At 38.7% G+C, this 14,087-nt stretch overlaps 1 protein-coding gene and 1 long non-coding RNA gene across 5 annotated transcripts in view; one reads left to right on the forward strand and one right to left on the reverse strand.

The window, feature by feature from the left end:
- Window positions 1-9,873, forward strand: part of ANKIB1 (ankyrin repeat and IBR domain containing 1) — an 80,185-nt gene extending 70,312 nt beyond the window's left edge. For 2 of the 4 annotated variants that reach the window (XM_008629902.2, XM_017729284.1), the window contains exons 15-20: window positions 17-162; window positions 760-938; window positions 1,492-1,543; window positions 4,544-4,655; window positions 6,217-6,350; window positions 6,699-9,873. In XM_008629902.2, the coding sequence (XP_008628124.1) occupies window positions 17-162; window positions 760-938; window positions 1,492-1,543; window positions 4,544-4,655; window positions 6,217-6,350; window positions 6,699-7,451 (1,376 nt within the window). In that variant the 3' untranslated portion in view covers window positions 7,452-9,873. The remainder of the gene's footprint in view (window positions 1-16; window positions 163-759; window positions 939-1,491; window positions 1,544-4,543; window positions 4,656-6,216; window positions 6,351-6,698) is intronic. The other 2 variants (XM_008629903.2, XM_017729283.1) reach the window with 2 other exon arrangements.
- Window positions 38-4,802, reverse strand: LOC108445445. The gene is made up of 3 exons (XR_001860297.1): window positions 4,664-4,802; window positions 814-955; window positions 38-124 (listed from the first exon to the last, which is right to left on the reverse strand). It is a non-coding gene; the product is annotated as an uncharacterized LOC108445445 (long non-coding RNA).
- Window positions 9,874-14,087: the final 4,214 nt, after the last annotated feature.

Raw genomic sequence — 14,087 nt, forward strand, 5'->3', positions numbered from 1 at the left:
TTGTTTCATATTGCAGCTGAGGGAGGCTGTCCTGATACCACATTCATTGAAGATGCAGTGCAAGAGCTTCTAAAAACTCGCCGCATTCTTAAGTGTTCTTATCCATATGGATTCTTTTTGGAGCCTAAAAGCACAAAGAAAGAAATATTTGAACTTATGCAGGTAATACATGGATATATTTTACTTTCCTAATGGGACTTTATTTTTTTTATATTAATTATTAGTGTCTTTCTGCCGTTTTTGTAGTAAAAAACTGACATACCTGTTTTGTATTTATAACCAAGTTTGGAAAAGTAGCATATTTTTTATATCACTTTGCAAAGGAAAAGGATAAGGACAGATGGAAGGGAGAAATTAGAAAATTTCCTGTCAATCTGCTTTCTGAGGGTAACATTTTAGCTTCAGCCTTCATCTCCTTCTCTAGCTTCTCTTTTCTTTCTTTCCCTTCTGACGTGCCTGACATCTGAGAGGAGGCAAAATTGGGGGAGTACCTGGGACTGCTGCCTCCTTTCCTGTCCCTTAGGTCTCTTGAGGATGCTCAATATTTCAGAGTGCAGGGAAATCCTGCTCCAAGCTGGAGGACAGAATGTAGGTCAGTAAAAGAGTAGGCTCTGGGGCAGATATTTTGGGGTATTTTGGTATTTCATAAGGTATTTTCAGGAAAATGGATATCATTCTGCTCAGTATTTATGGAGAACAGTTCTTCCTGATTTGCATTTCCCTGTAAAACTGTTTTTTCTGTATTGTTAACTATTGCAGACAGACCTAGAAATGGTCACTGAAGACCTTGCACAGAAAGTGAACAGGCCTTACCTTCGGACGCCTCGCCATAAAATCATCCGAGCAGCTTGTCTTGTGCAGCAAAAGCGACAGGAGTTCCTGGCCTCTGTGGCCCGTGGTGTTGCTCCTGCAGACTCTCCAGAAGCACCCAGGCGCAGGTAATCCACCCAAAACACTGCACAAATCAGAAAAAGTTCATTTGATAGCTACCAAAGTGGGTGAATCCACTGCTGTTCTCTGACTATGAGGTAGATGCTGAGCGTGGTGGTTGTAAATCACTGTGATAGTGATATTTTCTTGGACGTTTGATCCTTGTGGAATTACAGCCTTTGGGGAAAAATGTATTTTTCTTTTTCAGGATCACTGCTCTGTGTGTTGCAACCTAAATTGCTTCCCCATTTGTGATATATTAACAATTAAATGTCATGATTTCCATTTCACTTTCTTCCATAAAGATTGTCACTAAATCCCTGGTACACTTCAAAAATCTCTTAAATATTTGCTAAACAGATCAGGCAGTTCTGGAATAGTCAACCATTTAACTGTAGGGTTTCAAAATTAATTTTGAGTCAAGAATTAAAAGGGAAGACTTGTTAAGTTTAGAGAGCTACAATCGCACTAGTTTTCAGATTTCAATAGGTTTTGAAGCTCTGGAGGTTGTTCAAATTCATTCTACTTCTAAATTTGATGGTATGTCTTTCCATTTTACAGCTTTGCTGGTGGAACATGGGATTGGGAGTATTTAGGATTTGCATCCCCCGAGGTAAACTATTTCTTTTTAATTTTTTAAAATTTAGTTCTGCATATGCTAGAAACACAGGTATGATCACAATCTGCATGACAAGCTTCCTTATCTTGAGTCAAAGCATTTCAAGTTGGTTAAGCTTTCCATTTCATTTATTTCACAATAGAAGGAAATATATTCGTAGCTAATTGTGCAATGACTCTAAACAATGCCTCTAATATGGATGTCGTTATCTAAGGTGGCATTAGACACACTTACTTTGCATTCATCATTTTCTAAGTACATAACCAGTTTTAAAATTGAATATAAACTGTTCTCTGTGCACTGGAGAACCTTAAAGTAATAAATGTATGAAATTGTGTAGGTTATTTTTGAATGTCAAATGACATTAATTTCTGCTACTTTTTTAAAAAATTAATATTCTACGATCTTTATATGGGAAAGCGTAAGTAGTTTTTGAGACTCTGCTCTAAAAAAATGAGAAGCTTCCTGTAAAGCTTTCCCTTATCATCTTAATTTTTATTTAATGTTTTGAGAACATTAGATTAAGGCATTCAGTCAGAAAGGAAACTTCATTTCAACATTTCCTTGTTTGCTGTTTTCTTTCTAGCTAGTCATTTTTAAACATCCTAGAAAACTCCATGTACTTTTTCTATATATTTCCTTTGCTATTGTTGGTGAGCATCACGCTGGTGAGAACACGGCTCGCTTCTCTACAAAAAATCAGCTGCTTCTCCTGTCCAGTTCCTTTAGTTCTTTTGAAATAATCCCACATCTGATAACATCAAACTCATTGTGATCTTACTGTATCATCAATGGAACTGGTTATGAGAAGAAGCTGGTAAGAAATGTGTTAAAAAGCTGTTTAGCAGTAGGTTCAATTGCAGCTGTGCTTAGATGATCTGCTTGAGTTTTTATGATTTGCCTAAATGTGGCACTGTGTGATGCAAGTTGGTTTCTTTGCTATGTAACTATCACGAATACTTGCAACCACCTATGGTAAAGGAATTTTGTAAAATTAATAATGGTCATCTGTTTATTTTAGTGAATTTCACTGCAAAGTATTTTATGTAGAGCTGTACTTTTACTGATAAGTACTAGAATGACTATGCATAACAGATTATTATAGAAAATGAAATCTTAACTGGTTTTAGCAAGGAATGCTGGTTGTTGTAGAACACTGTGTGAAATCAAGATGTTCCTACCCAACAAAATTAAAACCTCTTTTGCTCAACGTAGAAAATTGTTCTATATAATAAGAAATAAGGTTTCATAAGTGGTGATTAAGATCTCTTTCTAAAGGTTAATAAGCAACCAAAAATTAAATGGCTATTGGTAAAATATATTATTTTATTGCAAACAAATGATTGCTAAGATCTGGTATGATGAATAAATCTTTGTGTTCAGTGATCACTTCCCATGATTCCTTTTCTGGTTCAAAATGATATATATTTTTTAAATAATTCAGTTATACTGTTCTATATCAAGGCTTGATTTTCTGTTGTTTGAGGCACCACCTCGCATTTAGAAAACCCCTGAGATCCCTAAAAGCTGGAAGAATATTTTAGAGAAGAGTCACTTCATGTTTGCCTTGTTTCTTTATGGTATTCCATAGACTAACAAGCATATACCACTAACTGCTGTCGAAGACAGAATGTTGGGCTAAATGGACCTGTTGTCTGGTCCGATAAAGCTACTTTTTGATGTTCTTACAATTTTCATGGATAAAAATCTGCCCACACTCACGATTTTGTGACTATTCTTTTTGTCTTGCATATGTCTTTGGTCTGAGAAAGTTCATGGAAAAAAACATACTCTCATGATACCATCTACATTAATAAGGTCATTGTGTAAGAGAAATAACACTTCTGGATTTAAGTTTTAGGTACTTTAGATGTTGATGATGAAGAGTTAATATAGGAAAGGAAAACTAATGGTACTGTTACCTTTCCCAATTCATTTTGCCGAATGAATCCTTTGGATTACAGATTTCCCTACTTGGACCTCACAGAAATAAAGAACGGTATTCTTTTCTAAAGAGAAGAGCAAGTACCTGTGAGCATAGTTTTACTGCCTTGTGTGAATGAATAACTGAAATTAACACAAGGTGCTACCTACACAGTCAGGTTCAGTGTCAGTTGGACATACCAGAAAAGATACCTGGAAATTTCCTTTCAAGCATAAAATTAGTTCCTTCATATTAGGAAAGCTAGGCAAATTGTATCTAAGTATTAAGATAATTAACCCTTGGGATGTTAGCTTGATGTGGTCAAGAGTCTTTTCCATAATTGCTATATGAACTAAGTATGCACAGTATGAGAAAATACAGGCTGCAGGAGTTCAAATCTGTATGGTATGGCTCATTAGTAGCTTTGAGTTAAGCAAAACTAGAGGAGACTTGTAATTCATGGAATAAAAATCCATCACAGACTGTCCAGTAGAAGAGTGTCAGATGTGGCTTAAGAAGTTCTGGAGCCATAGTGTCCTGGAGGCTGGGAAAAGTGTATCAAGTCCCAGTGTATGTCTGCCAGCTTTCTGTAGTCTTTATTTTCTACTGACAGTTGCTGGCAGCAGAGATTCTGAGATAATCTATTGGTCTAATTTACATTAATTGTTTTTATGTTCTAAAATCACTGGGTATGCATTTATTAAAAAGTGTGTCAATATGTGCATATATAAAGTTTGGCATCAAAGATTTTAAACAAGAAATGTGTTCTTGGAATTGTTAAAAAAGGAGATTGCAAGTATTAAAATATTGGTAGTACATCTAGTTGTTGGTTGGTTTTGTTTTTATTTTTTTTTGCTAATTCATTGTTTTATAGATTTAGGATTACCTTGAATTTTTTTGTTATTTATGTTAAGCGTTGCATGATCCAACTTGCAATTCATTTTTCTGAAAGTGGGTGATTTTATAATGAACATATAAAATCACATATTTTTTATAAAAATGTGGTGCTTGTTACTCAGCAAAATAGTACTGCATGCTGCCCTGTGTTTTGTAACCTTTGGTTTATGCAGGAATATGCTGAATTTCAGTATCGGAGGAGGCACAGACAGCGTCGACGTGGAGACATGCACAGTCTGCTGAGTAATACTCCAGACCCTGATGACCCCAGTGAGAGTACATTAGGTACGGACCTGTCTGGAGCTGCCTTTTTTCTCCTCCTGCTTCAGGAATTGCTGGTAGTGACCACAGTGTTTGTTCTTCTGTGGATACACTTTAAAGAAGTTTCAAATACATTGCTGTATTTTCCAGGATACAACATAAAGGCTTGTCTCTGCAGTTTTTTTATGTGATCTTAGAAGTGTTGTTGGTTTCGCTGTGGCTGCTGCTGTTCATAAAGAGAAATGCATTGATCTTCCCACTAACAACTCCTCAGCTGTCCAGCACAGGTTTGCTTTTCTGAAGAAATTCTGAAGGTCACTCGTACATACACCAGCTCTTACACGCAATGAAAAGAACCAGTTGTGCACAGCGTGTAGAGTCTACAGGTCTGTGGAGGAGAGTCACAAGGCTGTATTCCAAAACTGCTGTATTCCAAAAGGCAGCCAGGAAAGAAATTGGCCTGAGCTCTTCCGAGCAGGGCTATGGCTGGTAGCGCAGTCCCGTAAGGTCTCTCTGTGACTTGTCTGTCTGGGCTGGCTCAGTTCTGCCAGAACCTTAGCAAAGGTACAAAAATAGCTTGAATCCAAATCTTACTGTGACACTGTTTCTGCAGAGCTGCCCGTTTGTGTGCTCAGTCTCTTAGCCACGCTGCACAAACTCTCACTGCTGTGTCTCAGGAACTTAACACATAGCTTGTTCTTTAAAACCAAAAGGAGAAATCCTTTATTGAGGAAAAGGATCACATGCATCATTTATTTTAGAAAAAGTAATCAAAATTTTTGTGAACTTTGGTTCTTCCCTATTACAAATAAAATGCAAAACCATCTTGTTAGTTCAAGGACTAGATTTTGACTGAAAACTTGGATATAGTAGTGATGGCCAGTGCACACTGTTAAAGCACACAAGAGAATATTATTCTATCTCAGTCTATCACATTTTGAGTTTTGGAGTGGAAAAATCCGTTTTCCAAAGTCAAAAGATCTACATTGATTTTTATTACAGAGCAGTTTTTTCTGGAAGCAGCATCTTACTTCTATTTTTTGTTGGTTGTTTTAAGAAAACAGCGATGTCAGTAATTGCTGAAGTATTCATTAATTGTGCTGTATTGTTACAGTAAAAGTTATTACAGTGTAATGTTAACATTACAGTTGAGGTTTTGTCTTTCAAAGAACAGAGAAATGGGCAAACATGGTTTGTAATCCACCTGTAAATGCATTCTGTATTTGTGTCCACATGCAGTAATTTTCAGAGCTTTCCATATATCATGTATGTGCCTTAGAAGCACTTTGCCCCTTCTGCCCATGCTCCCAGTGGCATAGCCCATCCTTTCACAGAGAAGGGTATTGAGGGCAGAAAGGCACAAATGAGCCAGGCAGTCACTCCTAAAACAGTGGGATTGGCGTTTCACCACCGTATAAGAGCTGCTGTGGCAGGAGTGGTTTGGATTATTTCATTCAGAGTGAATAAAGGAGTAAAATTACACAACTAGAATCCAAAAGGAAGGAAGAGATTCTGTCAGTAAATAATAGTGGAGGGGGCTTCCTCGCTGGTTCTTCAACCGCTTTTGTTTTGATTACCCAAACAGACACTCAGGAGGGTGGCAGCAGTAGAAGACATGGCACCTCCATGGTGAGTTCAGCTTCTATGGGTATTCTGCACAGCTCTTCGCTTCATGACTATACCCCTGTCAGTCGCTCTGAAAACCAGGATTCTCTTCAGGTATCTCCCCTAATCTCTTCTCCATTCTCTCTGCTTTGCTTGCTCTCCTCTGCTCTGCCTTTCTGTATCATTTTGTCTCTGCAAATTTTCTTAATTCTTCAATGAGAAAGGGAGAATCTAGGACAATAAAGTACACATTCACACTGGTAAGAACTGCTAAACAGTCACTGATATAACAATAGTCACCTTTTAAATTGTGTTGTCAGCTCTGTTGGTAAAAATTGATTCTGATAAAGGACATGTAGGAATAATGAATGAATTTCAGATTTGAGCCAAAATTACTTTTCATCCAAAATATATAACAAGATGCAAGTTTTATGCTGAGAACAACCTTATGTATTTCCACAGGCTCTGAGTTCTCTGGATGAAGATGACCCAAACATCCTGCTAGCTATTCAGCTGTCATTACAAGAATCTGGCTTGGCCATAGATGAAGAAACTAGAGACTTTCTAAATAATGAGGCATCTTTAGGAGCAATAGGTACCTCTTTGCCTACAAGACTGGACTCAGCTCCCATAAGTATAGACAACCCAAGGGGTGCTTTGAGCAGCTCTGAGCTGCTGGAACTCGGTGACAGTCTGATGAGACTGGGTGCAGGCAATGATCCCTTCTCAGCCGATCGTCTTCATTCACACCCCTGCAGTGAGACAAGAAGCGGATTATACTCAACATCAAGTGATGCTGAATCCAGCAGTCAAGATCCCAATACCAATGAAAATCTACTTGGAAATATTATGGCCTGGTTTCATGACATGAACCCACAGAGTATTGCTCTGATCCCCTCAACAAGTACGGAAACAGATGAGGAGTTACAGCAACCCAGTACTGAAGATGGGTCAGCAGGGCAACCAAATCTTACAGACACAGGGCTGGAGCCTCAGGAAGAGCATGCACTGTTTGAGGATGCACTCAAAAACGAAGGCAGAGGAACCCAAACAGAGGAAAGCACTTCTGAAGAAAACATTATTCCAAGTGAAACAGTATCACAAATTGGCGATAATAACAGGGAGGTAACAAGCACCCTAGATGCTTCAGGGGAGAGTTCAAGTCAGACTCCTCAAACCTCAAAGGAATGGACTGAACATGTGCATCTGGTATGAATAAAAACTAAATCTGGAGTAAAAGAATGGCGGTGACAGATGGTACAGTATGTGGAGTAAGCATTATGGAGGCTTTGATCCACATAATTGCAGCTCAGTTGTAACCACTGACGTAACAACGGATATTTAGGAGTTCTCTTGAATTGTAGTTCTTCATAATAATGTGAACCTTTCAAGGAATATCCTTTGCATTTAATTAGGTAGTATTTGCCTTTTTGCTCTCAAGAGAAAGGAATAAGTAGGTTGTATTCCACATTCCTAATACAATGCAGCATCTGTTTAGCCTTAGGTTGATGATCCTTGACTTGAAACTACGGATTAAAGGCTTACACTGATTATTTTGGTTGGTTTTCCTAAGAAATAGTTTATTCCATTTTTTAGAAGTCATTATTTCACCACAATAACATCTAGCAGTTCATTTGCATTTTGGTTTTGTTTTCCATAATTTTTCCTTACTCATTTTTCATTTTTGTTAGCAGTGTGAACGGAGGTATTTAATGCTTCTCTGTAGTACTGCTCCAGGAACAAGTTTTAGGGATATTCTTTCCCTTTAAAATCAAAGATTTTTTCATGTCTATTTACAGTCCAAATGTGCCAAACTGTGAAAAGTTAACTGGCAGTAGCCTAATGAAACAGTGCAGTGTTACTCTATCCAACTAATCCCACAATTCATAGCAGTGAAAGAAACCACTGGGTAGCATTGCTTCTCTAAATTTAACTGGCATATGTTGCCATGGTGACTGCATTTAATTAAATGTAGCCTGTATCTTAAGTTAATAAAACCTAATGCTGCTGTTAAACAGTTATTTTAAATATTAAAATACAGTGAGTTAGCAATAGCTATGCTGTATTTTAAGAGACACTTTAATGGAAGTGCAATCATAGTTCTTTGTTTTCATAATTCTACAAAGCATTTTATGCACTAATAGTGCAATTACTTTTAATGATAACATTTTATAAAAATGTAGGAATACAGAATTTTCATATATTAGCCAGTCCCACAATTAAAAGTTCAGATAACACATCCTGCTCAACATGTTACGGTGCCTTTGCCTAACCCAACTGGATAGTTGCCACAGTTAAACAAGTAATTCAAATTCAGTGTTTGTTCTGGAGTAACTATGCTATTAATTGCAAAGACCTCCATAAAACCACCCATGGCCTTGCCTTTACAGTAAATAACTAAACGTTCAGTCAGTGTTTTTGCATATACAAAACACTACTAGGTATTTGTTCAATTGCACAATATTCATTTGCTGTGTGATTACTGTTTAGTGTAAGAAAAAAAATTGAAAAAAAAAAAACCAAACCACAAAAAAACCTTTTCCTAGTTGTTGTACCGTGAAAAACAAAAATACTGGTTTTAGATTTGCTTAAAAGCATCAATCTACAGTTAGTGAGATACAATGGTACAGTATGTAATTACAACTAGAATAAGTTGTTCAAATGGCTGTTTCAATTACATATAATCAAAACTTTTCATAACATGAGCAAATTACATACACTCCATTTTAAGTTTTGCTTAACTGTTACCAGAGATTTGTTGATATGATATAAAAATTTATTACTACTGAGTGTGTATAGGCAAGTCATGATAGCAAAGTTTATGTATTGATTACTGTGAGTTCAAGTGAGTGTTTTGGTAACTAATTCATGCAAATCCAGCTTTGGAACCTTGCAGTTATGAGGTTCATATTAGTAAAAAATGAAATAAGAATATTTTACCCTTACCCCATAAAAACCTTGTCCATTTTTCAACCATCTTTAGAGAAAATGAATTAGAATAGTCTAAATAATCTTCCAACCTTTCCCCTAGCCACCCTAGTCCTGACATATTATTGAGCCTTTGAAAAATACCTCTAGGTATAAAGTCCTTCAACTAAAATGGTCCTTCATGAACTGTCATCATGAATTGGTCTTAAAGTTGTTTAACTCACATAGCTTCCTTGAATGGTAATTTCTGAATAGAAAGATTCTCACAAAAAGATTGTGTATTGCATTGAGATGTCTTTGCAGTAAGATATGTAAGAGTGCTCTCTGTGAAGATAGTGAAGTTTGTGGGTTCTGGTTTTTTGTAACTTGGTTAGGTTGTGCAGTATATCCATTGTTTCCGTGTTACTCTTATGAGCATGAGATTAGCCTATTAAATTTGTATTTTCTTGGTACTTATTTTAACACCATAGTCATTGACTTTACAATTCAAAAATAAAAGTTTGGCAAGACTATTTTGTAAACCTGTTAATTTTATAATGTAAAAAAATTACTCTAACCTTGAATTGTTACTTGCACTTTCATAGTCTATACTTGATACATTCCCACTTTATATACAAGTAGGATACTACAACCATGTAGATGTTTGGCCAAATGAATGCTGTTAATAATATGTAAAATTCTTTGATTAAACATTTATTACTTAAACTAATTCCGTTCTGTCTTATTACATCTTAGACTTACTGTAGCAGATCCTTGAGACTGCTGACAAACATTTTTAGGATATATTCACTCCTGTGCCAGATTAGTTGGACACCACGTAGTAAGTTGAATGTTTTGATTTGTAAATATAAGGTACCATCATTAAGCTTTGAAAAAAAATCTAAAATAGAATTTGTCTTAATTGCTACAGCCATATTGTGCACTTGTTCTTTGTAGAGCAATGCCTTGTCACTACAAGTAGTGGTGCTAAAGAGGGGGGGACTAATTTTTGTGAAAGATTCTGTTAATTAGTGTTACTTAAGTGCCACTTAATATCCACTCTCCATTGTTACCAGGAAATTCCAGAGTGCCTCTGTTACATTAACAGCACTAAACTACTTTGTTCATTGTTACAGTCATGTCATCAGCTTCCTCCACCAAGCATGCCAAGATCGTGGAATCACAGACTGGTTTGGGTTGGAAGGGACCTTAAAGCATATTGTTCCAATCCCCCTGCCTTTCACTAGACCAAGCTGCTCAGACCTCCATCCAGCCTGGCCTTGAACACTTCCAGTGATGGAGCATTCCCAACTTTCTTGGGAAACCTGTTCCAGTGCCTCAGCACCCTCACAGAAGGCCACTGTAACACTCAGGGAGGCTGGTGAGAACAGAAGTTAAAACGTGGACACAATGATAGGTGGTTTCTTTACAAGCAATTGTCTGGCTCAAGAGACAGCTTTAACATACTTTGAAAGAACCAAGTACTCATGGTCATTTTATGTCATCTCTGCCACTGCTTTACCTACCAATGTCCTTCATGAGGGCCGAAAGCCAAAGACCTCACAAAATCCGGGGTTAATTCTTGACTCTTCCACAAGCTTGAATGAGTAATTAAGACCCAGAAGCTGTAAAGACAGATGCATGTTACTTATGCAAGTAATAACTGATGCTATCTTAAGAATAGCATCAGTTGTGGCTCTGGGAATTAAGGGAATAGAAGCTGCTTTTCTCACAGGAGAGCTGTTAAGTACAGAACCTTAGAACAGATCCATGTGGAAATGCAGAGTGCACCAGTCCATCAGACTCTTATGAAATTTCATGCATTTACAACACAAGTACTTCTGAAGAAGCACTCCAGGTGCATCCTCTGCAGCTGACTGTGGAACAGTGACACACATAATAAGAATAAAGGATTCCTCAGCTGTGAACCAGCTGACTGTAGGATAGCAGTAAGAAGCTAGGAGGAAGCAATGCAATTAAATCCACTGTAGAACAATTCAAGTGCTGAAGCAGGAAATGAGCAGTGTGTGTGGATGTGCATCACTTCCAATAAAAACCACTCTCACCAAGAGCTCCCAAGATGAAACAGTTCTGCACTGACAGCCAGTGTGTCTAACACAGTCCCCCTCCACAGGTGGAGCCAACATTTTATTTTCTCCACTTCTTTGTGGAGTCTACATTGGAAGTTTCACAGAGCAGGGATGGGCTCTGATGACTCCAAAGGGCAGCCCTTTCTCTTATTGGGGTAAAAATAAAATAAAGTGAAAAAACACATTAATTGGAAGAAAACGTTTACTCTGCAACTTTAGCTGAGCTTACACTATGCAAAATGCCTCAGCTGCATCAGGCACTTCCAACCAGGCCACAGGCTGAGTCAACCCACTTCAGCTCCAAAGAGAGGCTAGCTCTGTTACGGAGAATCAGGAAACTGAAGAGGATGCTCAGGATTTAGGATCGACATTGTAAGGCTTGGGAGCCTCTAGAGAGAGGGGTACTTTAAGAAGTCCTGAGCCCCACCTCTTCTACCCCTAACTACCAGGTATTCAGCAACTCTCAAATCAGAACATTTCAGCTATTGCCTACCTGAGATAAAAGACATGCTAGGTTTAATTTTTGACAAAACATCCTAACCACTGTCCCTTGTGTCACCTTCCAGGTGAGGTAGGGGGTGATCAGGCAGCACTGACAGCAATCCCTGCCTCTCTCTGGTCTTACACAAGGCCAACAGAATAATCATACCAAGACCACTGTAATCTCAAGGTGTTGTTTTACTGTGGTTCCATTGAAATGACAGTCAGAACCACACTTGTAAAGAAATACTGACCTAAAACTCCTTCTGACAACATAAAAATGGTTGTCTAAACCATTTTTGAATTATCTTAAAGTATCACCTCAGATTAGGTTTCTTAAAGCTTGAGTTCATTGATTTTATTATTCAAGATATTTTTTAATCATTTTTTTTTATATTCAAGTTTTTTATTCAAGTTATTATTTAAAAACAGAAATAATAATCACAGTGGGTAAATTATCAACAATATACAGTAGCATATTTAATTAAGAGTATACACATATATGTAAACCACACACATTCTACATTTGTGACAGAAAATACCCTGCACATGGTTTCAGAAAGACCAAGGGGTTAGAAGCCCAGGAGTCGGGAAGATGGTAGAACTGGAGTTGAAAAAAAACAACTATTACTAATTTTATTTGCAAAATAAAAACCTTCACAAAGTGTTAGATGCTTATCTGGACAGAAATGGACATTGTCACTCATTTCTACGCAGACTAGTGATGCTATGCCAATGTGATGGCAGTGAGAGGGCCCCAGCAGTGGAGGACTGCTGAGGTGGGCAGTTGGGAACAAAAGCAGGCAGAAGCTGCAAAAAAAAGTGGTGGGAAGAGCTTAAGGGCTCTGAGAGATCACTGATCTGCAAGATGCAACTATAGAGAGATGCATTAAAGAAGCAGAAACAATTGCGCCTGTGTAACGAGCTTGAAAAGATATGAAGGTAAACCAGGATTTAAATCAAAATTGAGGAATAAATTTGGCACCTGAGACAACAAGGTCAAAGCTGGTGTGAAAGAGGCATGCAAAAGGTTAAACATAGCTGTCCATGAGCCAGTACCAACCCAGGCACACCCTGCATCCACTGCACACTGCATGAGGGGAGCATCTGTTAATAGATCCCTGCAAACTATGGTTATATGTGTCCACTGAGAACAAGACAAAAATCAATTTCATTTGCACCAAGGAACGTTTAAATAAACCCTAAGGATGGCAACTGAGTATGGGAACTAAGAGACTGCAAATCCTCAAGCATGAGTGGGCATTTCTTCCGTAACACGAGACTTGAGAAACATCTACGTGGGATGGCCCAGGGCCATGTGAGTAGCACTAGGTGAGGAACCGCTGTTAGATCCGTGACTCCTACATTTGGCTCTCAAAGCTTCACAAAAGCACATGTTCATTTCCTGGCCTTTTAAACTATTTGATACATGACTGAGGTGCCATGCAAGAGGGGCAGTTCATAGAATCATAGAGTGGTTTGTTTTTGAAGGGCATCTTGAAGATCATCCAGTTCCAACTACCCATGTCATGGGCAGGATCACATTCCCTTAGTCCAGGTTGTTCAGAGCCCCACCCGACCTGACCTTGAACAGTTCCAGGGACGGGGCATCCACAACTTCTCTGGGCAGCCCGTTCCAGTGCCTCACCACCTTCAAAGTAGAGGATTTTTTCCAAATATCTGATCTAAATGAAGGCCAAAACTGGCATATGTTGAGGGTAAGATCCATCAACACTTTCTCCTGAATCAGGACAATCATTGCAGTCCATCTCCTGTCCTCTGATTTTCTGTTGAGTATGAAGAGTGACAGCTGTAAATCCTTGGATGACAGCACCTGGCATTCCCTGCAAACAGGAATGGAACCAGAGGCAGCTTCTGCTGCATCGAGTAACAGAACGTTAAGGGTTGGAAGCTACCTTAAAGATCATCTAGTCCCAACCCCCATACCATTAGCAGGGACACCTCCCATCAGACCAGGTAGCTCAAGGCCTTATCCAGCACGGTTTTGAACACTGCCAGGGATGGGGCATCCACGGCCTCCCTGGGCAATGTTTCAGTATCTCGCCATATTCACAGCAGAGAATTTCTTCCTAATATCTAATTTAAATTTTCCACCTTTCATTTTGTACCCATTCCCCCCTGTCCTGTCACTGCTCTTCCTGACGAAGAGTCCCTCTCTGGCTTCCCTGTAAGGCCCCTTCAGATACTGGAAGGTGCTGCCAGGTCTCCACTCACCCTTCTCTTCTCCGGGCTGAACAGCCCCACCTGCACCCATCGGGCCTCGCCGCTGACTAACAGGACACGGCTCTCTGTGCCCCGGCTCCGAGGCGAGAGCAGCGCCCTTCGAGGGCCGGGACCGATTTGTCTCCGGGGC

The sequence above is a fragment of the Corvus brachyrhynchos genome, unplaced genomic scaffold (genome assembly GCF_000691975.1).
Source record: "Corvus brachyrhynchos isolate BGI_N302 unplaced genomic scaffold, ASM69197v1 scaffold142, whole genome shotgun sequence".
NCBI lineage: Eukaryota > Metazoa > Chordata > Aves > Passeriformes > Corvidae > Corvus > Corvus brachyrhynchos.